General features: G+C 41.7%; 1 protein-coding gene across 7 annotated transcripts in view; it reads left to right on the forward strand.

The window, feature by feature from the left end:
- JADE2 (jade family PHD finger 2) overlaps positions 1 to 26,721 on the forward strand; it is a 217,891-nt gene extending 191,170 nt beyond the window's left edge. For 6 of the 7 annotated variants that reach the window (XM_084838945.1, XM_084838947.1, XM_084838944.1 and 3 more), the window contains 3 exons: positions 783 to 900; positions 18,050 to 18,178; positions 20,784 to 26,721. In XM_084838945.1, the coding sequence (XP_084695071.1) occupies positions 783 to 900; positions 18,050 to 18,178; positions 20,784 to 21,673 (1,137 nt within the window). In that variant the 3' untranslated portion in view covers positions 21,674 to 26,721. The remainder of the gene's footprint in view (positions 1 to 782; positions 901 to 18,049; positions 18,179 to 20,783) is intronic. The other variant, XM_084838949.1, reaches the window with a different exon arrangement.
- The last annotated feature ends 687 nt before the right edge of the window (positions 26,722 to 27,408 follow it).

The following is a 27,408-nucleotide window of genomic DNA, read 5'->3' on the forward strand; positions in this document are numbered from 1 at the left end:
GTGACTTTTGCCCCGTGTCTCTTAAAATGGGAATGGTGAACTACATCCAGAAGTTGTTACGAAAAACAATGAGAGATGGATTGTATAAGTGTTCTTTATATGGAAGGTGTAAGTTCTTCCTCCTGCATGAAGTACGAGAAGGTACAGAGACGTACTTGAGAGAACACAAAAGCCCTATTCAGGTGTTTGCCTGAATACATAAAGGGTAAAGTGTGTAAGGGGTGCACACAAAACCCACTCCCAACATCTCAGCGTATGTGGGCTCCTCTTCAGTCCTTTGTGCATCTGTGGATATAGGGGTTTTTTTTTCTTTCGGATACCATACTGTCAACTGTATCCCATGATAAGGGCAGGACAATATACTTAAGGCATCATCTGTTTGTAAACAAATGCTGCTTGAAAATGTATCAGTGGCCCCAAGCTGATGAAGTAGGTACCAGACTTCATTTGTTGATGGCCAAAGGCAGTTTATGGCTGCCTTTACTATAGCTTGTCGTTGGTTATAGTCATAATGGTCAGCATGACATCTGAGCCAAAAGCAATGTGTTTATTGGTGGTTTTTAGCCTGCAGTCTTTATGTTATTTGTACTGTCTCTGGACTACTTGGGTACTTCAACGTGGTGGACATAACAATAAGGTGTACAGTGGAAAGATCTGATGAAGTTAAATAAGAGGGTAAGGATAAGCAGCAAAATTAGAAAGCACTTTGAGGAGCTGAGCTACCAGTGAATTTCTGAAGTATTCACTATTGAAATGGAAACTCTTCTTTTTCTGTTTTGCAGGTTAGAAATCTTTGTTACATGGTGACAAGGCGAGAGAAAATGAAGCACTCCATTTGCAAACTGCAGGAACAGATCTTCCATCTTCAGATGAAACTTATTGAGAAGGACCTTTACCCAGGTAAGTGGTTCTGCCAGGGCTTAGAAAACCTGCTGTCATAAACATGGTTACTGAATCTTCCTGGTACTGCTGTAGGTTATAGAAGTTGAAGAGCCAAGCAATCCTTTTAATTATTGGTTTTCCTTTAAAAAAAAAAAAATTAGTGGGGTGGGACTTGGGCAGAAACACAGTCCTTCAGCTCTGTTGGTTCAAAAATCACTAAATCTTCTTAGAAAAGGTGTGCTGGGTTGCAAAGATGGATATCCAGATATTTTATCCTCATCTCCTTACAGTTAGAAATGTATTGGTAAAGTTCATCTGTCTTGGGGAGGGGGGATGTTTAATATGCATTGTACCCTGCCCTTAGCAGGGCAGTGAGTTATTTAACAAAATGGTGTGTGGGGGGATAGGACTTCCTGACTTAGACTTAGTGAGAACTAATTCACATTTTACATTTCAGTCCACACAAGGACAACTCTACCATTATGGGGTGAAGGGCAGATCCCAAAAGTAATCAAAGAAATCAAAATAACATTAAAAACAACTGCATCACCTTCTTTATTTGTCTCCTGATGCAAATAGCGGGGGGGGGGGGTAATCAGGACCACAGCAGGAGAAATGGTTAAATTCCCTCTCCCAATTTGCCATAGTCCCAATCGTAATTCACCACCCCATTCATTTGTCTTTGAAAAATCAGCCATATTAAATGTGTTTAACATAATGTATAGTTTGGCTGTGAAACTCCCAAGTGTGAGTTAAGGAGTGGTGTTGCAAACCCTCTCCCCCGCTTGTGAATGACAAGCTGAGTTGTATTTTTTTAATGTGTCACACAAGGCATGTACTTTGCAGCTTGCTTTGCATTGGCTGTGTTTCTTCTGAGTGTTAGGAACAGTTTGACATTGAATTTCCAACATAAAAATGTCTCTCTGGACATCACTTTGACTGTTATCCTATTTCCCCCTCCCCCAAGCCCAAAAGATGTTCACTTCAATCCGAGACTTAATAAACTACTGACCTCCATATGCCTGGAACTAGAGAGAACATTTTCCAAGTTTTGTGGGGAGTGGGGTAGCATATTATATGAAAGGTACTCTGCACATGGTCAGAGGGTCATTATTTCACATTTCTAAGACTGAGTCTTAGCACTGAAAATTGGTTCTAATTCAAAGTTCTGGTGGGCCCTGGTTCCAATTAAACTCTTACCTTTGTCCATGTGGCTGAAATAATTATTTCAATGTTAGGGAAAGAAGTAATTCAGTCATTAAGAGGTTGAATTAGTTTTCTGAGAAAACTGCGTGCAACCAGAAACAAGTGTTCCCTGGAATTATGAAAGCTTTGATTATTTGATGTTTTGTTTTTTGACAATGTATGTGTATGTGTTCCCATAAATGCTAATGAATTCAAGAACTTGTGCCATATGGCATAGCTTAATTTCTAAATAAGACATGTTGGAGATCAACTCTGTTGGATGTCATGCTCATTCCCTCTTATATGAAAACTATTTCCCTTTCTACAGGTTTGAGGGAAATACTTGTTTCTCATTGAGAAGGCCATGGCATTCTGCACATTTTTAAAGGGACACTTTTTAAAAATAAGTGTTGTACAAATTTTGGTGTGAAAAATTGCAGTCACCAGCCACTACTGAATCTACATGTGCTTTTCTGGTTATATGGATTCCAAAATCATGAGGCCATCTTCCAGTGTTTCGTACTTCATTCACCACCTAGTAATGAGACCAAGCATTGCAGTCACCATGCATTCATCTCCTCATTTCCTTGCCTCAAGGCCTACTTGATCTCTAATCCTAACAGCAGTCCTCAAAGGGATGAGAAAGGGAGGGGGTTTCTCTTCCAAAAAAAGTGCTGGCCCAGTTTGAAGATGGAGTGGCCAGACAGAGAACTGGCCTATTAGTTTTGTTCACATTATGGCATGATGCTAGTTATGACATCACTCATAATGCACCATTTGTTATTATGAGGCACTACCACTTAAGCCAGCTCATATAATTAGTTATTATTAATTTATAACTCCAGTCTTGAGACTCTAGGGTGGTGCTACAGAGGGACTGCTCTGGACTAAATTGTTTGCAAAAAGTTAACTGTTTTTAAATTTATTTGTTAAAAATTCTAAACTACTCCTTCATCCGTAATGGATCCCAGGGCAGTGTACATAAAATTATAAAAAATAAAACAACAGCAATAAAATTACAACAAGAGGCATAAAATCTATTCAGCCAACAATCAATCTAAAATCAATTTAGGCTGAATTTAAAATTTAAAACATGTGGGCAAACAGAAATGTTTTAATTTGGTGTCAAAAAGAATACAGTGAGAATCGTGTCTCCCTCAGGAGGGTTGCCAAGTTGGGGTGTAACCACAAAGAAGACCGTTTCTTAACTACCAATTCAGAAGCCATGGCTAATTAAAGAGAGAACCAGAATAGGATTTGTGCCTTCATCTCCCATCTGTTAATGGAAAAAAATACACAAGCTCCTCTTTGTGATACGGTTCCTTCTGAACTTGCACTAAGGGTGCAATCCTATGGATGCAGGGCGTCCGGTGCATGGAGGCGATCCTCACCTCTGTGCTTGGTCCCCCTGAATTTTCGCTAGACAGGAGATTTTGCCTGTCTAGCCACAGTGCTTCCAAGAGGAGGGAAGGAGGCTGGGGCAAGCATAGGAAGTTGTGTAACGCAGCTTCCCCGATCTCCTCCCCTCCCCACTCCCAGGACAGCCCCATTTTCCCCATTTCTGTGCTCCATTTCCAAGCACAAGAGACATAACCAGAACCATGCTGGCTACAAGGGAGAGGGGGGAGTGAGGTTTCTGGTCTCTAGCCTTGGAGCCCAGAAACTGAACAATTCTGTGTCCCCACAGACACTCTCTCGGGGGCATAGGATTGCTCTCTAAAAATCCTATAATTGTTAGGAAGATATTGGTGCAACTTCTTTAATGTTATGGTTTACATGAGAACCTGATACGTGGCTTCTGCTGACCTTGTGCATATATCACCTCTTTGTTGGAAATTAACTAGAAATTCTAACCACGTTTGTTGATAGTTAATTTTTGTTTAATCTGCCTGGCCTGTGATGAAATCTCTTTGCAGAAGCATGCTGTTCACTCCCACCTTCTAGAGATTCTTACTGCTAATCTTGACCCCTAAGGCTCTAGAAAGCCCGTACGGTTTTTAGTGGGACATCTGGTTCACTTGCATTGTTTACTAGCAGTTGCATTGGCTTCTTGGCAACTTCCTCTGCTCTGTTAAGGATCAAAGGTTAAACTGCTGCCAAGCAATATTTTGCTTCGCTGTGCTTTTAACTTAATCTGCAAAATATGTTGCTGTACCTTATAATAAGGTGTGCATTACAATGCATAAAATGATCTGAAGATTGTTTTAAATGAACATGATCTCAATAGATTTCCTTTATTAAAAAAAAACACCCCTAAAAGCACGAAGTTGTTGAGTCCACATCTTCTAAACGTCTTTGTGTGTTTTTTGCAACAAGAGCACAGAAATTGAAACTCAAAGCTATGCAACATTTTCTCCAGAAGGAGCATCTGCCTATTTGGCAAAGTTTTCAGTCAGTTGTGTTTGTGGCTTTTGGAGCCTCCTTAGAATCCATCACGTGGTTAGGGTTTCTTTAGGACTGTCTGGACCGCATTCTCTTTTGCTGAAAGCTTTTCCTTGAGTTGAAATTTGAGGGCATAAGAAATGTATATACTGAAAAATGTGCAGCTTTGAATCTGTTGATTATGATACAGACTTTCTTAGTGCACAGAAGGGAAGATCCCATAACCACATTTATTATGTCCAAATCAGAGGCAGACAATTTTTTTTAGAAAAATCTCATCACTCACCACATAAAGCAACATCTCAGAGATGGCATTTAAAGTTTAGATTTGGATCAAAGATCCTCCGAAGTTACCAAGCCATTTGAGCTTACTGTGTGTTGGTTGGCTAGGCAGAGTTGAAAGAAATGCAGCCTTTTCAGTTTGTGGATAGTATTTGCCTTGTGTCCTCCCTGCTTAAAATGATAGGTAAAAAAATCACCTTGTGGAAACTTCAGTACACCCAAAATACTGATATGTGAGAATTTGAGTCTAAGTGCTTCCCTACACTGGGATGGTAGCAGCAGACGGCATCCACTGCTTCAATATTGTAATCCTAGAGAAGGTGACATTTTGACACTTGTGCCCTTAAGAGTCTTCAAATCCATTTTAAAGCCAGTTTGATCCTAGCTTCAGCAGGCATTAGGCAGCCTTCCTCAATTTGGTGCCCTCCAGATGTCTTGGACTGCAACTCCCATCATTCCCAGCCAGCATTGTCCATGCTGGGGAAGGCTGAACTAAAGGATTCTCTTAGGAACTCTGGATTTGATTTCAGAACTGAAAGCTGCTCCACTGAGGAAAGCAAGGGTTTCCATCTCTAACTAAATCAGCATCCAAACTAAAAAATGATTTTATTGTCATTGATGAAACATAGAGAATGTAATTTCTTCACAGCGCAGATATCTATAGGTTTGGTCAACAGAGGGCACAATCTTATGGAGATAATCGGCTGCCTCCAAACTCAGAGGCAGCCAACTATCAAAGGCATGGCAGGTGGAGAGCCGAGGGGATCTTCTCCTTTGCACTCTGGCCACCCTGCATTTGCGGCTAAACATCCGATTTCGACTGTCTAGCCAGGGAATCTCAGAGTGGGGCAGGAGGCTAGACAGCACATAGGAAGCGTCATAACGGCGCTTCTGCGGTCCCCTTCCCACCCCTGGGGAAGCCCCCTTTTCAGCTGCTCCACACTGCTCTTACGAGCACAGAGCCGTGGACAAACTGTCCTGCCTATGAAGTAGCGGGGGAGGAGGCAGGCAGTTGGGTTTCTGGGAACCGACCTCAGAGCACTGGCTCCGAGCACCGTTCCGAGAAACCAAAAAATCCTATGGCCATCTAGACACTGTCTAGCGGCCATAGGATTGCATCCTTAGTTGAAAGATTCCAGTCTGTTGCAGAAAAACCAAAAATGACTTTTGTGGCACTTTTGTGACATAAGCTTTTGTGGACTAGAGTTTATCCTCAGCTGGGGGAGCTTATACACAGAAACACACACGGGGGTGTGTGTAAAAACTGGGGGCTGTGACATTTCTATGTAGATCCCAAATGTATACAAGATAAGAACAGAGTTACCAAACACAACAGCAGTCACTGTGATAATATTATCTTTCTAGCTATGGTGTTTTAGTCTGACACACTTTTAAATTGTTAAATTAGAATAACATAGCTAGGAAGATAATATTATCACAGTGACTGCTGTTGTGAATATATCACTCTGTTCTTATATTGTATACATTTGGGATCTACACAGAAATGTCACTGCCCTACTGCTAACTTTGCAATTCATTACCTTTTGCCCTCCTGTTTACAATTTTCGCAGAACTGACATCCATATATCTTTCTGACAGCTGAGGATCATATGTTTGTATCTAATGGACTATAGTCCACAAAAATTTGTCCACAAGTAATCTGTTAGTCAGTAAACTGCCACAAGATTCTTTTTGTTCTTCTGCCAAGAGGGTGTTCCAATGAATAATAAGTCAAAACTCAAGGGCGTTCTTTTCAGTACCATAACTTTTCTTACCAAAAGGTAATGGCCACAGTACAAGACTGAGTTAAGCAATCTTCAAGGGCTGCAGTGGGTTTAAGCATACCTAATTCCATGCTGGATTGTGTCCAGTGTATTTTCCCGTAATTAACAGTACGAGTCATGATACTGCTGGAACCATATGTACAGTCATACATTTCCGAGACCAGATTCAGATGAGCAGCAAGGAAAAGAAGCCACAGTGGCTTCTTTTCCCTGCCCCGCATGTGCCGCTTGCACACCTGCCGTTTCCCAAATTACCCTTGCCACTGCACAAGTTGTCATGCATGTCATCCAAACCTAGCAAGGTGTGCAGCAGGGGTGGCTTCCAAACTACTCCACAACCCATGGCTTATTGTAGGGGTGATGGGGTGGTTTGGAAGCCACCCCTACCATGCACCTCACTGGGTTTGGATGACAGAGCAACCCACACCGCATCACAGGGAATTACAGAAATGGCAAGTGAGTGCTGGGTGAGGAAAAGCAGCCACAGTCCGAACCTGTTCATAGACTTTTTGCTAGGAGGCTACTTCCTCATCAGTTAAATATTTCAGTAAAACAAGTTTGTGTAGATTTGCAGATTAGATTGGGAGCCAGATGTCAAATGGGGGAGCCAGATGTCAAATTTGACTAGACATCAGATGGGGAGAAAAGGGGATTTTGTTTATGCTTAGTTTTTGCCAGATTGTTTGGGGGAAATATAGTAATTGGAGCACACTTCTCCACATCAGCTTTTTACTAAATTAATAAGGTATGGGAGGGATTCTAGAGAGAGGTGGGATTTGGAAATTCTCCGCCCAGAGGATAGTACTATTAACAGAACTGTTGCAGGTGGAGAGGAAGGACAGAATCTGCAGAGGGACAGCAGATTTTGGCCATAAAAACCTCTGGTGTTTCAAGAATGGTGCTTGCCCCCAGCAGCAGGTTTCACAATGACTTAAGGAATAAAAAATTATTCTATGCTGATTAATTTAGAATCCCTCTTTGTGAATATGTTCTATAACAGTACGAAGTATATATTAAAAATGCACTTTTTATACAGTCACTGTGGCAAGTTTTGAATTTCCCTTACATATATGTATCATATGAACTTGAGCACACTCAGGGAGAGAGCGGAGGACAGGAAAGCCTGGCGTGCTATGGTCCATGAGGTCACGAAGAGTCGGACAGGACTGAACAACAACATATGTATCATAATAAAAACAGAAGATGGCAGGGAGGCCCATGGATCCACACAAAACACTTACGTGCACGTATGGCTGATTTTTGCTTTTGGCAGAAGCCTCTTCCAATCTTCAGGAGAGCACCGGAGGGTTGCCACCAAGAAGAAGAGATGAAAAGACCATGTGCATGCACGGAATGCCAATAGCTTAAGCTACTACATAAATTTATAATGCAGTATCGTTTCAACACTCCTCCCCATTTAGAATATTCTCATAGTGTGCACAATTTTCAGTAAATACACATATGTAATGTAAATGGAAGGGAACTTCTATAAATACATACTTTAACCTTTTAAAATAAAGATTACAATCTGTCAAGAAGTTAATATGATACCATCTGTTCTAAAACTCAACAGATGAAGTCCAATCCTGTACTTTTCTTAAATCTCCTCAATAAATTCCTGAATTCACTGTCACAGGATGAGGGGATGGGCGCTAGGCTGGCCTGACATCATTGAGCTCTCCAGCTGCACCTCAGTTGGGGAGTCTGCATTGCATCTTGCGGGCTTTTCCCAATGGGGGAAAGCCCGGGCAGGTCAAAGCCCACCGAGGCACCAGCTTCACTGTTCCGTTGCCTTTCCTATATGGGGAAGATGTGGAGGAGCAAAGCCTCTCCCACCCCATTTCCCCTCTGAGGGGATGGGCCTCACACAAGGCCCCACGGGCTGGATGGATCAGCCTGGTGGGGGAAATTTGGCCACAGGTTCCCCATCCCTGTTCTATGGCATTTACTGCAGGGCACAGTTCTTTCCTTTTATCAGGGTTGTGTGCAGGGTGCTTTTTTCCTTACGGTATAGCTGTTCTGTGCATGCACTCCTTCTCTAGCCATCACAAGAAAGGCTTTCAAAATCCAGGTGTGTCAAAAGATCTTTGAGCCTCCTTGAGTCTTGGATAGTAGCTGCAGTACAAATAATGGGTAGAATACAATTTTGTGTCTGCAAATTACCTGTGAACCAACAGGAATATGCCTGTAATTGCTCTGTGCATTAAATGTATGTCAACGGTTCTTATATATGGAATATATGGCACGTTTTTAATACGCGTGCATCAGCTCAGGACACAGCACAGCACCCCTTTCGTCCTACGTCTTCTGCTCTGGAGTCCCCTGGGCACCCACAACTTGACAGGAAGCCCTTATCCAGTCTGTGACTCATCCCCCCTACTGGTCTTTCCTGTCTTGGTTGCAGAATTTGGATTGGAGCTTTTGTTTTCTTGGGATTTTTGCACAGAGTATACACAGTCCTGCATATAATCAGACATCAGATAAAAGGGACTGTTGTTTATCTATGGTAACTTTGTGATTTCAAGCAAATTGTATTATGCATAAGCCACAGTTGAATTAGAAGTGTTCTGTGTGTATGAGTATTATGGATATGCTTGGGAAAGACTGTCCCCACTTGCTAGTGTAGCGGCTGTTTCTTCCAAAATAACCCATCAGGAAGAATATTGCAGCTACACATTTGATTCACATGGCAGCTTCCATGCTGGTTTCATAATTAGCCAGGATGTTTTGGTGCAGGTGTCTTCTTTTGGCCTCCTACTCCACATTTGCCAGCTTATTTTTTACAGGAACTAAACTGACTGGAGCTGACTTGTCTTTTCTGTTTCAGTTGAAGCTGAGATTTGACTGCTAGCCTCAGGTGATACAGACTTCCACAAAAGAGATAGTGCTAGCAGGAAAGAGAGACTTGACACTGAAGAAGCTCATTCTGGCTTCCTGTTAAGTCAAGTGGAGCTTTCTCAGTGACAAATGTGGAAACAGGATCAAGCCACGAATATAAGTCCTGTGATTCAAGAGGAAATTGTGAACACGATCATGAGATTATATCTTTATTTACTGTAGCTATCTCAGATTATAAATCTGTGGGAAGGACTTGGGTTTTTTATTTCTGTATAGTACCTAGCAATTTTAGGTGTTTTTAAAATAATTATAATAACAGTACATGGGCCTCATTCTGGTCTTCCCTTTGAAATGTTTACATATCAGAAGGAACTCCTTTAAAGCTTCTGTTTAAGTGGTATAGGGATCAGATTGGATAGGTTTTGTTCTCTTCTTTTTCCTGAGACAGATAAGCAGTTAATTCAGATATCCATCAGCCTGCTTTGGCATTCAATAGAAGGGCCTATGAAAATTATTTTCAAATTTACTTGCTATTTACAATGTGTTTGGATAAATAACGGCTCTTGCATTGGGAGTTTCATTTTTGCATATCATTCTGTAATCCCAGTGGTTACAGAGGCTATTAAATAACCCCAAGAAATGCATAAGACTTACATTTTGCTCTTTTGATCTGTAGCCCAGAAGCCTCTACTTCCAAAGCAAATCTGCTTTCTTGGAAATGTGCTTAAAGTGGCCTTTCTTACTGTCACTTGTGGTCACTTTGGAAGTTTGGCTTGTGAAAGATGAAGTTACGGAAATTTTTCCAGTTTGTCCTATATACCACAGTGCAATTTATTGATACTCTAAAACAAGAGTTGGCAGCTACTAAGAGCTAGTGATGGGGACAAATTTGGAATTGGGGAGTTCAGAATACAAACTCCCCATTTTTTATTTTTTTGAAAAAAAAAAAAAAACTCCCCATTTCAGTCTATCCTGGCTCATAATGGGGTTTGCCCTTGCCACTAGCCAGCCCTTCCTGCCTCCTCCACTTTGCAGGCAAAAAAAATGTTATTTAGAAAGAGATTTCATCCTGCCTTTCCATTATACACACCCAAGGAGGCTCACAAAAAATTAAAAACAAATCAAAATAATCCAACAGCTTGAGCTGGTACAGACTGGAAAGTACAACGCTTTATGGCAGGGGTGGGAAACTATATTGGGTCTGCAACCACCATGACCCCAAGCTGGATGGCATCAAAGCCCTGCCCACTGATGTCATCAGGTCCCCAACCAGGTCTGGGAGGCCCACTTCACTCCTTCACATTCCCCACATGGGGAAGGTGGAGGAGGAGCAAAGCACTCTCAGCCAGCACTTCTAGAGCAAAGAGGAAGGATCCCATAAGCAGGGTTGGGGAATCTCCAGGCCCATGATCCAATTTTGGCACACCTGAGGTCAGGACTCAACCAGGCCCTGAAAGTGCCAGCTGAGAGTACTTCACTTCTCCTATGCCTTCCCTGCACTGTGTTATCTCAGATGGTGCTTCAGGAGCTGGCCAAATCCCAACCTCAGGTGGGCCAAAATTGGCCCATGGGCCAGGAGGTTCCCCAACTGCTCCTCCTTCCCTGCCCCTAATTGGTGCTCTTGGGACAGAGGATGTAGCAGGCAAATACTCATTCTAATCTCCCAAATGGGCTTTTGTACTTCTACAGTGGGTTCAGTATGGCCACGCAGGCCCAGAACTAATTTGAACAGGTATCGATCGGTTCATTTTTATCCTGGTATACTTCCAGACAGATGGACTTCTGAAAAATCATAGAAAATAAGTTTGTCCATGGCTGTTTGCTATGACAGCTAAATGGAATGACCATATTCTGAGACTGCATATGCCTCTGAAGCCCTGGAGCTGGGGGTAAACAATGGCAGGACCTATCATTCTGCTGCCCTGCTTATGAACTTCCCAGAGGCATCAAGCTGGCTGCTGCTGGAAACAAGCTAAACTAGATGGACCTTGTTCTGATCCGGCAGTTCTGAAAGTTCTTATGAATGTCAGGCACGCTGCTTCAGCACACCCGGCATGCCGCACGGGGACTAATGCAGATCCTCATGGCCTGCGGTTCTCTGATGCAGTAGATTAGAACTTGCAGGATAAGTGAGGTTTGCTTTATTCAGGAGGTATTAGAAAAATGCAGTTTTTTTCCTTCAAGGTTTCTTTCTAAATCTCTGTTTAATTTAGAAAGAAATTAAATTAAATAAATTAAATTAAAAAATTAAAATTAAAAAAAAACTGGGGAGGTGTGTCATCTACAAACCCTAGAGCAGCCTTCCCCAACCTGGGCCCCCCCAGATGTGTTTGGCCTACAAGTCCCATCAGCCCCAGCCAGTATGGCCAATGGTCAGCAATGATGGGACTTGTAATCCAACAACATCTGGACAGGCCCAAATTGAGGAAGACTGTCCTAGAAGGAAAGTTGTGGAATCTGGCTGATTCCAGTGGATCCTGCTCCATATTTCATGTTGAGTTACTCTCATTCTGTTATTTTTGTTTTTTTTACTAAGCACAGGATAGGGTGGAGATGAGGATCAAGGCGATAGTGCTGTGAGAGCAAAGTTAATCCTTTGCCCCCATGCCATTTTCCCAAAGAGAATTTCCTCTCCCCAAAGCTGCTATTAGTCACATAAGGGAGAACTTGTGTGTACAAACCCAGCCTGCTTATATACATTTCTCCAGAAAGTTGCAGGGGTGATTTTCATCAAAAACATGGCTCTGGGAGAAATGTTAAACCCCCTTCCTCCAGCACCACAGCCCTGACCTGTTTCAGCCTCTCCCTCCCCCACAGATGCTATTTGCCAAAATTTAAAAAAAACAAGAGATCCAATCATGATGCTTCGTTATTGTGTCTACTTTGGCCCTCAGATACACAAAATATCCAAGTCCCTACTCAAAGGAGTATGGCCACAAAGTTTAGGAGTTGCTGTCTTCAGGGACCAGATCCAGGAATCACTGCTTGCAGGCTTCATGCTGACCAGTTCTGATTTCCAGAGCAGGCCAAGCTTGAAACAAATAATTGACAGCGTCTATAAAGGGCCCCTCCTGATAGGAGCCTAGTGGATTGGAAGAAGAAGCACTGTGGGCTATATGTTACTCGCTGTATTTCACAAGATCTTTATGTCTGTACCAATTCCTGGGTACAAGGGACAGAAGAGGTTTGCTTTTTTTGTGGTCAGTTAGATGAAACAATGAAATCAGTTCATCAGCAAGTTGTTGAAATATAGCCTTGCCAGACTGGCATTGCAAGCCTGTAGGGTGCTGGTAGTCTTTGGAAATTGTTTGAGCATCCTCATCTCCAACTGAATTTAACAGTGTGCAAATAGTGCCGGGTCCAGGTTTCTAAGGGCTCTTGGGCAAGATACCCTCAATGAGCCCCCTCCCTCAGTGAGCCCACCTTCTCACTGCCATTGTCACCAGCTGCTCTTGCTCCCCAGCCTCTTTCTCATCATGGTAGGGATGGGGGAGAATTTCTCCCCGAAACTTCGGGGGGCCGAGTGCCAACGCATTCGGTCCTCCGAAGGTTGTTCGGGGAGAAATTCTCCGCCCGCCCCCCCCCCCCCCCGGATGGGACTTACCTTTCATGAATGTCCCTCCCGGCGGCGGTTCGGCAGGTCTTCGTCAGGGGCGGGGGCGGCAGCCGGTCTTTTGACCAGCTGCCGCCGCCACCATTACAAGAAAAGTAAAAAAAACACAAAAAACGCCCCTGTGATAGGCTACGTTAATCGTTACGTAGCCTATCACAGGGGCGTTTTTTTTTTCTTTTGAAGTTCGCAGCCGGGGAGACAGGGCGCTTCTCCCTGGCCTGAACTTCGGGGGGAGCAGCGAAGCGACTCCCCACCACCACGAAGCAAGCTGCGAGACCAGGTAAGTGACTTTCGTGCATCCCTACATAATGGCCACCACTTGCTTCCTCGACAGGTAGAGAGAGCCAGTGAGCAACCAGGCAGTGTTACCTTCCGCTCCTCCTCCTCACCACCACCATCATCCAGGTGACAGCAAGAGGCCGGTGAACAAGCAGGTTGCAATGGCGAAGAGGAGGACCGAGTCCAGAAGGCTCTTGCCAGTGGGCCTCTGCTGAGGTGTGGGCCTTCAGCAGGTGCCCAACCATGCCTACCCTTGACACCTGCCCCTTGTACAAGAATCAGTGGCTTGGATAATCCACTAGTAGTAGTATAATTGCACAGCACAACATGCTTTCCATATAAAATACCTTGTTCGGATTGACCCAAAATGTCTTTGTCTTCTGTTCTCTTTTCTCTCCACACAGAGGGAAAAGGGAAAGCGTCTTCCCCATCCATCACTGGCTCAGTCTAGTTATTAATTACTACAAGTCATGGCAGTTAATATATAAAACCTTGGTGGAATGCATTTGGCACACACTTTTGCTTTTGGATGGATTTCTTCATAAACTTGGGCTTGGTGGTTTATTTTGTGACTGATGAATAATAATTTAGGCAGGCAAATGTCTCTTACAGCTGGAAGGAGCTGCCAGTTTAAAGTGGGACTTTTCTCTCTTCTGTGAACCGAAAAGCTACCCTCTAGTTGTCAGGCTTTGAAATGCAGCTGTTCCTTTTGACAGGCTTCTTTTTCAAAAAGTCTAACATTCATATGGGTGTTTGGAAGCATTGCACCAGCTAAACAAAGCCATATATTTTATTTGTTAAGTCAACTGAAAAATGTGTCTGCCCTTCTACAGCTAGCTGGCAGGAATTGAGCAAACATCAATTTTGCTTTTCTTTCTTCCTGGAAGTCAGTTCAGTCCTTGGGAGAAAAATCTTTGATTGGCATGCCTGGAAATATAAATCCTCTATAAAACTATAATAGCGGTTTATTAAGTGGCTACCAAGAACAGCCTAATTGGTTTAAGCCAATAGTGCGTGTAACCCCCAGTATTCTTTCTCTAACAGCAGCCAGTTCTGGAGGCTTGGGAGTCCGTTCATAATGGCATGAGCTATTGATGTGTACTGTGGGGTAACTCTTTTCCTCTTGGTAGCTCTAACCACAAAGCAGTAGCTTCAGGTAATTCACTTGCATTGAGCAACCCACCCACCCCTAAAAGTGGGCAATTTGTGAATTGGTGCCTACCACCAGCATAACATCAAAACAAGTAGAGGCCTGTAGATGTAAACGACACAAAACCACAGTATGTTTGCATTCCCCTAATGCTATTGATGCTCGAACAATAACTGCACATATATTTTTCAAGTGCCACCCTGGCACCATAATACAGTCCTAGATGTTAAAAGTTTAAAATCCCATTTTTAACCTCATTGAGCATCATCCTTCCTGGTGTACCTGTTGAAATAAACAGGACTTCATTGAGAATGCTCAGCCTCCCAATTAATAAGTTAAAAGATTGGAGTAGTTCTTCTGCTAATAGAAACAGCAGTAATTTAACAAAGTTGTCTTTACATTACATGAATCATTCAAGATAATGAAATCCCATGGATAATTCACATTATTTGTATACATTTAATGTTAAATATATTTCCAAAAAGAACTTGGAATTATGTTCTAGGATTTCAGTTGTCCATATATTCGCTATGTTACTCCCTGTAAATCAGATTCAGTGTAGTGATTTAGTCTAGGCTTTACAGTTTTAGGGGAGGGGGGAGTCAGATTTGTGTGTGATTACTATATGGAGGCATCACATTGCATCAATTCCTCTCCTGGATGTCAGGTAGATCAGGTAGATCCTAGAAAGTGATACTAGGGACTGGACTGCTCCATCCTATGGGATTTGGCACTCCACAAGGTTAAATCTGGTCCCCCATATTTTTGGACATTGTGCTTTTCAGTCCCTGGGAGAGGTGGTTTGGAGATCTGGAATGAGAATATACTGTTAACTTTCAGCTGTATCTCTCCTTGTCACTGAAGCCAGGTGAGGCTGTCAAGTTCTGAACAGATATCTGAGGGCAACAGTAGACTAGATAAAGGTGAATAAACTGAGGTTCAATACAAAGAAAACAGACATGAAGCCTTCCCCAATCTGGTGCCCTTCAGTTGTATTGGACTACAAATCCCATCATTGTGGCTATTCTGCCACCTGGAGGACACCAGGTTGGGGGAGTCTACTTTAATGGTAGGAGAACTTGATTAACCGAGAGTTGACAGTTACTCTCTCCTGGATGGGATCACATTTCCCTTGAAGGATCTTGCCCTGTTGGGATTCCCAGCTGGTGGCCATGGGCCAAAGTGCCTTTTACTTGCTTAAGCTGGTTCATCGGCTATAACCACTCTTAGACTGCAGTGCCATGACTACTTACTTTGGAATACGACCAACTGAAATCTACAGAACGTAGTTGTAGACATGTATAGCATTGCACTGTTAGAGTAGAGCAGCCTAGACTGGTACATGCCTTTGTAAGTTCCAGACTGCGCAAATGTAACACACTCTACATGGAGGTGTCTTTGAAGGCTGGCCCAGATCTTCAGTTAGCTAATAATGCACCTGAACAGTTGAAATGGGAGTGAGACAAAGGGCACACATTACACCATTGCTAGAACAACGGCCTTGGCTCCCTATCTGTTTCTGGACACAGTTTGAAGTGCTGATCTTGACCTTTAAGGCCCTGCATTAGGGTCCCAATTAACTAAGTGGAGGCCTCCTGTTGCCACCCTCCCTACCTTCTGGTGGAGAGTCCAGCTTCATTCCTGTCTTTATCTAGATTGGCAGAAGTGAGGATCAGGGCTGTCTCTGCTGTAGCCTCTGGAATTCCCTCGTCAGGGAAGCCCAGCAGGCTGACTCTGTCTTCACCTTCTGAAAATAAGCCAAAAGATTTCTGTTCCAGTAGGCAGCTGGAGTCCAGGGCAGATTGTTATTTTAAATTGACCTGTTTTATTGCTCTCCTGTTCTGTGGTGCCCTGTAGATTTATTAGGTTGGTATTTAAAATTAATTGTTAAGCACTTATTGATATTTTGTGACAGCTTAAAATTTGATTTCAATTCTTTTGTTATTTAGTGTTGTAAGCTGTCCTGAGGGTCCATTCAAGCTATGTGGTGGGATCTAAGAATAATAAATCTGCCCTTTCTATACTTTGGTCCAGAACTTCTGGTATTAAACTGATTGCAGTGTTACCTTTGTAAACTTCTTTCCCAAATTTGTTGTATAAGATAGCACTGTGACCACATGCACTGTTAGCCAATGGCATCAAAGCAGGTCAAAACATAAGAGGGGCCATAGCCCAGTGGGTAGAGCAGCTGCTTTGCATGCAGAAGGTCCCAGGTTAGATCCCCAGCATCTCCAGGTAGGGCTGGATATTCCTCCCTGAAACCCTGGAGAGCTGCTGCCAGTCAGTGTTGACAATACTGGGCTAGATGGACCAGGGGCCCGATTCAGTATAAGGCAGCTTCCTACAGTCCTATTTCTAGGAAGCTGCCTTATACCAGGTCAGACTATTTGTCCATTAGTATTGTTTGCTTTGAGTGGCAGAGGTCTTTCACATCAGCTGCTACCTGATCCTTTTGGCTGGACATGTCAGGCATTGAACCTGGGACCTTCCACATCTAAACACTGTGCTCTACCATTGAGCTATGGACCACCTCCACTGCATTCACTGTGAAGCTTTGTACGATGCATATCTCCTTTACTTTGGTCCTCGATTCCCCAAATCTCTGCCTAGTAAATGTTTAAACACTTGCCAAGATACGACTGAAATATTTTGAATGGGACTAAAGGTAAGCAAGTGCTTTATGGGATAAGAACCAGAAGGCACTGTCTTCTCTACTAACCCGAGCTTATTAGAAATTCAGAACGTTGGTAGCAGCAAAGTGGCTTGAGAGTCTCAGCCTAATTCACAACCCAGTAAAGGAGGAACACGAGTTTAAGCCAAATTGAAATGAAGTTATATTGGTTTTAAACCAATTATTTCCTTGATTTCAAGGGTACTAAATTGGTTTCAATCTTAAGTATTTCGGCAAATCAAAGTGCTAGTGATTCTATGCATGTTTCTCAGAAGAAGGTTCCACTATGTGCATACATAGAATTGCAGTCTGTAATTCATACATCACATAAGATCTAAGATTGAAGTTTGCAACGTCCATTTGCCTAAAATGGTGGCAAACCAGCTCTCCGCATAACATCATACTCTACCAAGAACCACTGAAATACTTCATTAAGGATTTTGTTTCTTCTTAGTTTCTTCTATCTTCTGCAAGTCTTATGTTAGTTTCCCGTCTTCCAAAATCTTTTGTTGTTGTTGTTGTTCAGTCGTTAAGTCGTGCCTGACTCTTCGTGACCCCATGGACCATAGCACGCCAGGCCTTCCTGTCCTCCGCTCTCCCCCGGAGTGTGCTCAAGTTCATATTCATTGCATCGGTGATGCTATCTAGCCATCTCATCCTCTGCCGTCCCCTTCTCCTTTTGCCTTCAATCTTTCCCAGCATCAGGGTCTTTTCCAGTGACTTTTCTCTTCACATTAGGTGGCCAAAATATTTGAGCTTCAGCTTCAGTATCTGTCCTTCCAATGAGCAGACAGGGTTGATTTCCTTTAGGATTGACTGATTTGATCTCCTTGCAGTCCAGGGGACTCGTAAGAGTCTTCTCCAGCACCACAGTTCAAAAGCATCAATTCTTCGGCACTCAGCCTTCTCTTCCAAAATCTACCTATTGGTTATATTCTTAATTTATCATTTTATTAATTATTTTTATTTTTAAACTTGAACAGAGCAAACTGGGAAGAGAACGAAGGGAAGGAGAAGTGACCCAAAAAGAAAAGGAAGAGATGACAGGAAAAGCAGTACTGACAAGAAAGAAAAAAGGAAACCAGGGAATGAGTTGGTACTAGGACAGCTGGGTAAGTTAGGCTTCAAAATGCATCTTAAAAACCCATGAAGTGGTTTAAAGTGTTCAGATGTTTCCCAGTGAGCTTTTGGGCAGGGAGGGGCAGGGGGAATTAACAATATATATAGTCCTACATCCTCATTCCACCTAGACTTTATTTTAGGACCTTTTCAGGGTCTTGTTGATCCAGGTTTGTGATTGGAGGCCCAGCTGATGACCCTTTGGACAGGAACAGCCTGGCCAGTTAACCTTGCTCTATTACTCCCAGATTGAAATACTGAAATGTATTTTTTCCGAAAGACTGCTTGGGAACTGCAGTTCAGAGCACGGTCACTAGGCTACTAATTGAGGATAACTGCAATAGGAGCATATCTCAACAGTGCTTCAACAACTACACCAGATCCTGGTCTGTTTCCAAGCACAATTCTCAAACGTACCGGTGCTTATCTTTAAAACCCTCCACAGCTTGGGATCTGTGTACTTGAAGGATCACCGCTCTCCACATGAGCCTGAACAGCCACTGCTATGAGTGCCACCATCATCTGAGATAAGGCAGATTCTAACTGAGGAAAGGGCCTTTTCAGTTGTGGTGCCCAGCTTATAGAACATTCTCCCCAGGGGGACTCACCTGCTGTCTACCCTTCTCTCCTTTGGGTGCTAGGTAGACCTTTTTATTATCCTAGGCACTTATGTCTCTGCTTCTAGGGTTTTTTATGATGCTGGTTTTATTTTTGTGGAGTTTTTTTGTATTATTTTTATGTTTTAATGACTATATTTTAGCACTGTTTAACTACCCTAGTAATAGTTTCTATTATAGAACATAATTAATGTTATAGAAAATAATACTTGAAATTGTGCTGCTGCTTCTTGGTGAAGGCTTTTTCACCCTGCAATAAAAGATTCTGTCGGGTGTGGCACAGAGACCCTAAGAACTGATGTAGGCATTACTTGCTGCTGGTGACCCTGACATTACATTGTGACCCTGATGTTTATTAATACGCTATACCAAACTAATACATTATGAGGATGAGGAATTACTAATGTATTTGTGAACTCCATGTGTTTTATGTTGGTTGGTTAGTTATTTCAATCCATGTACCTGCCAACTCATTGAGTCGGTTCACACAACAGCCCACTGTGGCTGCAGCACATCCGGGTGGCCATTTTGAATATTCAGTGCCCGGCCATGGCTTGTCATGTCATGCAAACCCAGTGACCATGGGTTATGTGAGGGTTAAACAACCTTCACATAACCCATTGTCTGTTGTTGGGTTATGCGAGGGTTGCTTAATCCTCACATAACCCACGGTTCCTGGGTTTGCACGACACAACAAATTCTGGCCAGGCATTGAATATACAAATTCTGCTCGGCACACACCACAGCCCAGCATGGCTTAAACAACTCACAGTGGGCTGTTTAGATCTTGTGAACTAGGTCACTCTGTAGTAGTTTGTCCAAGTCTAGTGGTGGCCATGTAGAATTTCTGATTCTCCTCTTGTTCACTTTGCCCAAACTGTAAAGCTTCATCATTCCCCCTATTTCTGATGCTCCGTGTGGAGTGCCAGTATTTACGTAGCAAAAACAGCACCACCCACACACAAGAGGGACGTATCAGCAGGCTCAGCTGTGCCCTGAGGTTTGCAGAAATACCAAAAAATACAGAGGAAAAAAACCCAAAAGAATCAACCACCTCAAAAGGCTAAAATGCAACTGTACATGCACGCAGCACGTGCCTGACTCACCCAAGTCCCTTGGCATTAAAAAAAGGCACCAAGGCTCATGCAGCAGACTTCCAAAAGCCATTGCCCAAAATCCTGACTGAGTGTGTTGGGAGAAGGAAGCAGGAGGAAGAACAGGGTGTGGGGAAAGATGAACAAACAACAGAGAGACACAATGTTGAGGGAGATGGAACAGAGGAAGCTCAGAGGAGGGGAGGGACAATTAAAGCAGGAAGCAGAACTGGGAGGTGAATGAGACAAAAAAGAGAGAGGGGAGGTGGCAAAGAGATTTTAACTGCTTAGAGGTACTTTTAAATATGGTAAGCAATATATAAACCTAATTAATTAATTGATTGATTGATTAGGTGAATAATTAGTGAAGATGGGGTGGGAACAGAAATGGAGAGAGGAGGAAATTCCAGGAGGGGGGGAAGGAGAGGTGTAAAATGGGAACACAGCAAGGAGAGAGGAAGAGGAGTGATATGTGGGGTGGGGAAGGGAAGGGAAAGGAAAGGAGACACGTAGAAATGTGGGTTTGTATGAGGCACTAGGCTCATTAATAAGTTCATGCAACATTTTGTTGGAAACCAACACACACACACCCCATTTATCTTACTATATTAGGTTTCTGTATTTGACCATTATGAAATATTTGATGCAAAAAGGTGGCAGTGTAATTCACATTTAGGGTTTCCCAGACTAATCAGTCTTAAGTAAAGTGTTCTTTCATCTGTAATGCTACATGTTCATTAGTATTTCTTCAACCTATGCCTGCCTAATTATCTCCCCAAATATTTAGCTCCCCATTAAAACTATGGTTAAATTTATAGCAAAAAAAAAACTATTGAATGTCTGACTTCTAAGGCATTTTGTGCTTTTTCTACCTGATATTTTTATAGGTTTGTCAACTTCCTTCCCCATTGATGGGACCTTCTTCAACAACTGGCTTGCTCAATCTGTACAGATTACCACAGAGAATATGGCAATGAGTGAGTGGTCCTTAAACAATGGCCATCATGAAGACACCACCCCAGGCCTTTCTGAAGAACTTTTACAAGATGAAGAGACCTTGTTAAGTTTTATGATGGATCATTCCTTGAAGTCTCCATTAAAGCAGAGTGACACAACTAAGAAAGCTAAGAGCAAAATGCGAACACACACTAAGAAAAAACCTACAAGAAATGGCTTGAATTTCTTTAAGCAACACCAGGAAGAGGATTCAAATCAATGGACTAGCGTGAGTTACGTGTCAGATAACACCATGAAAACTTCATCCCATGATTTAAGAAACAGCAAAGCAGAGAAGGGTATGGACAAACTCCAATCAGAACGCAAAGTGATGTGTGAAGTGAAAAGGACAGCAAGGAAGGGCTGTTCTCATCCTTCACCTCCTCTTCCAAAAGCAAATGATTCTCAAGCCTCCCAGAGTCTGATAAGTAACCGAAGCAATGATGAGGAGCCAGTGAAATACACCTCATCTAATCCCAGTTCCCTGGTTAAAGTGCCTGATTCAGTAGGTTGTCCGAAAACTGTAGTGAGATTCAGATTACCAAAAGAGGGCAGAGGGATGCGGAGATCACAGAATGAGAAGCCTGAGATGGTTAATGGACCTCCAGGAAGTGAAAAATCGAAGGTTATCTTACACCATTTTGACAATGAGACTGATGGTTACTTTTCAGATGCAGAAATGAGTGACTCTGACACAGAATCTGGTAGTGGCAGAGGGCACCATAGCCAGTTAGATTCAGGAAATGAGGATAATTTCAGAATGAGTATTTTGGCATCCTAATATGCCAGACAGACAAATTGTGACAGCTCTTGTGAGGCCTAAATACAGTTACAACTGCCATGTCCAATTTCCACCTGGTATCATAACAGAGGGTTTCAGTTGGTTTATTTGTTTGTTTTTAATTTGTTTATATAGTTCAAAAATGAGCACTGTTGTTTTTCCTCTTCTCTATATGCCTGAGACACAGCTCAAAGCATCACCAATGTAGACGTATAAACTGTAACAGTAGCTATCCCTTCTTAGTCAAATCTTGCATTTCCTGGATAAACAAAACGCAAGCATGTGCATTATTAGGGACTTAACGCTTGCTGGTAGTGAACAGGGCATCCTAGAATTTTAATGAGGAGGTGTGAGATTGCCAGTACCTGTTGTTCATGCAGGGATGACAGTTTTATGGGCATTATTTAAACCAAGCGAATAGATTTCATGGTCTGCCTGGTGTTATTGCCTCTGTTTGGCAGGGTGCAGAATAGGAGTACTACTATGGTAGCCAACTATATACACAGAACTTAATGGAAAAGTAAGTGTGTGTGTGTGTGTGTGTTCACGCGCACATGCTTGCCTGTAGGGTTTGTCAGCGTGTATGTATATCTCTGTGTTAGCAACTATGAAGTAAAATAAGCGATTATTTTTTTAAAAAGCACAACAAGCTTATTTGAAGAAAGCACTTAATGGGTAGAGGAAAACAACATTGTGTTTATGTTCTGTTAAATCCTTGATTTTTCTTTCTCACCTCTCCAGTTCAATCAGAGTCCGTCCAAGGGGCCAAGAACCAAGATTTAGCCCTATTACTCCAACTATCAGCTGGGCAGCACTATAAACACTCATCCAAGGCTCTCAGTAGATAGAAGAATTACATATCTTTGTTAAAGCTATCTCTCCTGAGTAACTTTGGGTATTATTTATTGGTAAAACCTAAACCTTTAGTTATTTGAAGCAATTCCCATAATTTCCTCAGGTTGATTAAAGTAGCCTTTTACCAAAACACTTGGGCCAAAATAGAGATCAATGGGGGAATATTTCCATAAACCAGATAGGGAAATTGTTCAAACGTTTTTAAAAAATCATCATAATCAACTGGGTTCCGTTCCCAACCTTGCAAAAGAGGCCAAGTCTACGCTTTCAGCATAAATAGGCAAATTATGGCTCACCTGTTCAGAGAGCAAAACATGTAAGCTTCCTCTGTACAGAAAGAGTCATTTGGTTGTCGACACATTCTTGAGAGGCAATCTGAACTTCATTTCTTTCTCTAAATATTGTAACTAAATTGATGAGCTTCTCACCTCTCTATCCGTCCATTTCAAAATTGAAATCTTAATAGCAAGCTGTCGACTCATCATAGGAGGGTGATTCACAGAAATCCGTATTCTAAATATTTCAATAATGTTGTGCATAAATTGTCTCTAATAAGCCTTAAGTGTTGTTCAAAAGCCCATGTTACCTATGAGTCACACAGATTTCCATGTTTGCACTTAATTACACCATTACTTCAATTTTGGCTTCAAAGGTCACAGTTAAGGTTTGCTGCATGCTTTATGGGAGTGACCCCAGTGTGAGCTCAGGGAACAAAAACAAAAAGAAAAGTGAAGTTCACTAATACTTTTTGTTGTTGGTATGTTATTTTAAATGTGTGTGTGTGTGTATATATATATCTATACTGGGACACTTCTGCTTGTTAACCCATCACTGTCAAACTGGGGGAGACGAAGACCTTGCAGTTGTTCAGATGGATCAGTCAAATTATTTTATGGATGCCAAAGAATATTTTGAGAATAAAATAGCACAGCCAGAAACCGGAAACTTGTTATTTGGAAAGAAAAAATGAATGGAAGCTGTTTAGCTGCAAAAGGACTAAATCCGTGTTCATGACACAGCTGAGGCATTAGGTTGCAAGCTTGCTGAAGATGATGCTTTTATCACTTGGACCACCTCCCACAATTTTGATTTCTGATGCTCTTTGCTCATTCCAGTCTGAGCAATGTTGGTTTTATGTTCTTTAATGCCAGATATTGGCTGTCCTTAGTTTTTTGAGAGTCAAGTCATTTTACAAGCCTTCCAAGTCCTTAATATCACTCCAGTTGAGCTACAATTTGGAGAATCTTTATTCTGAAAAGAAACCAAAAGCAAGAGCCATCAGGTTTTTTTTAGTGATTTGAGAAGTTTTATTTGCTAAATTATTTTTCAAAAGCACTGACTGAAAGAGAACAATTCGATATTGGCCTAACCCATATGGGTTGGCAAGTAAATTCTGCTTTTAATTAAGGCTTGGTATGTTCAGATAATGTTAAATACAGTAAATAGGACTTAGTTTTATCTTATCAAGCTTGCTAGGCTTTAGCTACAATATCCTAGTTATGTCATACAAATAATCAATATGCTGCCTTTTAATGGATCTTGCTTCCGTGTGCTTCAGTTCAACTATAGCTAAAAAAAAAGAGAAAAATCCAGAAATCTCACTGTACACAGCTTCATTCATCAGCTACTGCTTTACTTGCCTGCTCACTCAGTACAGGACAGCAAAAGGGACAAACTTTAAAGAACAACCAAACTAAACCAGCACCTATCTTCTTTATTTGGATCATATGTAGAACTGTGAGACACTCCATTGTTACTGTGAATAAGAAGTAATTGTGAATCAATACTATTTAAAAAAAAAAATGAAAAAGAAGAAATATTTCACCTTGCTCTAGAGCCTTCAGTGCACTTATGGGGCTCTGTACATAAAGTCTCATGAAATGCTCTGTACGCACCATGGAGCTTCACACCTGGAGCATTTTCCTAAATTGAAGAGAATGTTCACATGGAATTCCACCGAATCCAATGGAATTTTGGATCACAGACTTTGTATATGATGTATGCTTATGTTTATAGCTATCAAGGTTTTGCAGTCGGAATAAAAAAGGGAGCCACATTTATTGTATGGGGCTTTATTATATGGAGAATTAGAGCTGGAAAATGGAAGAAAAGAATACAAAAGACTTCACTAGAATTACTTGGAAACAGTAATTCAGCATTATTTCTAACTAGTATGTCTAATTGTCTCTACATTGTATCCAAAGGTGCCTCTCTGTTCACTTAGTTGGCTTGGATCCAAAGGAAGCTTCCGCAAACAAAAGTAAGGGGAGGTGATTTTTCCTGATTCCCTCTGCAGCTGGCCACTTCCCATTCTGTAGATTTGATGGGAAGTGTCGAGTGGGAAGGGGGAATCAGTAAAAAATCATACATACAAAGACACACTTCCATTCATTGAAACTTCATTGGATCCAACCCTGTGTTAGAAAATATAGTTAATCGTAGACAGCCATACAGTAGGATACATACACCTTTTACCTAGTTGCTTTGATAAAGTGCTGATATTTTTGCATAACTCCTAAGGAATCTCTTGGTTTGGATTCTTTTATGTGCTTGTACTGTCAATACTCCTCATAGTTAACAATAGATCTCAACAGATACGGTGAAGGCCAGTGAGTGCCTTGGACCCAGCTACAGTTGCTGGAGTTACAGAGGAGCCTGTGAAAGCTGCCACTTCATAGTGGAATGCAGTGCAACAGTGTAGTGAAGCAAGCACTCAGAAGTGTCCCAGGTGGTTAGTCCAAGCTCCCTTCCAGCAGTTGAGTTTTGGTATACCTGGCTGACCACTAAGAAGTTGCTCGGAGCAAATTGCATTTCTAATGAAAAGGGAATGTGTTCTGATAGTAAAAATCCAGCGCTGGCTTATTTTGAATAATTTCCATCACTGATTATTTTATATGGTTTCCAATAGCATCACTATGACCCTGGATATTAGCTTGTGTTCAGTGGAAGCTATCTGCATATTAATCAAAATTCTTTTAAGAACAACTCCAATCTTCCTTTGCTGTTTAGCACCTGCTTTTTTCCCGCAGAAACAACAAGAAAGATTTGCATAAAAGAAGACGAAATGTACATGGAAAATATTTTTGATGCACTGTAAATGTATTTTGAGATGAACAGTAAAAAAAAAAAAAAAGCATAAATGGTCTATTTTATTAAACAAAGGTCTTTACAATGAACTTCAAGCATTGACATTTGCACTGTAAAGGGTGAATCCCATTTTCTTTGAGAAAGCAGCATCATGCTTATGTATTAACACAGTAATAATGATACTCGTTTTTGGTTCATCAGTAACAATCACTTTGCTTTTGAAACCTCAGTGTTGAATGGAATTTCCTAGAGACAATTTAGATTTTCCTCACACTCACTTTCTCCTCTTAGGTTTTCTGAGATAGCTGTTTTATGGCATACATTTTGAATCTTTTGTAGATTGTTGTGTTTATTATTTAAAAAATTAAATGAACTATTTGGCAGTGCTTTTCCTTGAAGCACAATGCGGAATTAGCCATTTCTGCAGAAGGAAAAGGGAAAGAGTTCAATCCCTCCTGTTCTTTTTCTCCTCAACTCCTCAAAATCAAGTCTTTGCAACCTGTCATAAGAAGACTCCATTTCCTGTTGCCAGGTAGGTGTGATAATTTGGTTGTTCTTTAAGGAAACTCTTTTATACTTTGCTTCATTCCACACAGATACAAAACAGGCCCACTCCATATCAGTTGCAGGAAACGATATGAATGTCACAGGAGGCAAAGCCCTTCTGGTTTTCTTTGTTTCAAAGAAGTGATGTGCCATTTGTTAATATAAAAGAGAAATATTGAAAATATATTGAAAAGAGCAATTTAAATTATTTTTGGCTTACGTTGCAATATTTATTTTCTTGTATTAGAAATTCCTTTGTAGAGAAAAATGTATTTTTCATTAATGCAAAAACCTATTTCTCCTTTTTGTACATTTTCCATGTTAGTTAATCCTTAAAGCAATATAATGTATCAAAGTTGTTCTGTGTGAAAGCTGTATTATGCATGCTGTTTGTGTTGCCTTGGACTAGGTCTGTCTGCCATAATTTTCATCATGTTTCAATTCAGTGTATGGTTTAATACACATTGGGACCATGGCCCATTTGCTTATGAAAAAAGAAATACCTTTGCATTCTTTAATGTGTTGGCAAATGCAGTCAATAAAGCCGTGTTTTCTGTGTATGTTCGCCTGAATATTGAGTACTCGGCAGAACTAATTCACCTCAGTATCAAAAAGAGCCATCTTTTCGTACTCCCATTAGTCCTTGGAAACAGTGTGCCTTAGACTTGTTAGCATCTATGTAATATTAACTAGTTTGCATCAAGATGGGGGGGCATAATTAGATTTTAATTCTGTAATAGTGGGACTTGTGCTTGCCACAATTTTATGAAAGTACAAAAAAACCCTCAACATGTGGTATATTGGCTGTAGAATTCAGTATCCTAGGGTTATAAAGGAATGTATTCCTTCCTTTCTTTTTAGAATGAGTTCCAAGCTCTTGCGTATATATGTATGCCTGGAAGCATGTGGGTAGTGTTTCCTGCAGAAATATCAGAAGGCAGAGGAATTGCCGAACAAGTTGTTTAGGGAGGGCCAAGGGACATTCCGGCGACTTCACACCCCCATTTGAGCCTCTAACCACAACCAAGAGGGTAGGAATTGCTGTGTGAACTTTGTTCTCCATTATATTCCCATTCACATTGGAAAGCCAACCCTGCAAACTGCAAAGCCTACACCCTAGTCCTATAATCGGCATCACAGGCTGGCAGGGAACGACACAATCAAAAGGGGTTTGCACATGTGTATTGCAGGGTTCAGGTGCTATACACCTGAAAAGAGCTCAATAGCCTTTTACAGAATATGAGGAT

Source organism: Heloderma suspectum, chromosome 2, assembly GCF_057233095.1.
Source record: "Heloderma suspectum isolate Gila_16-S chromosome 2, 16-S_ref, whole genome shotgun sequence".
Lineage (NCBI taxonomy): Eukaryota > Metazoa > Chordata > Lepidosauria > Squamata > Helodermatidae > Heloderma > Heloderma suspectum.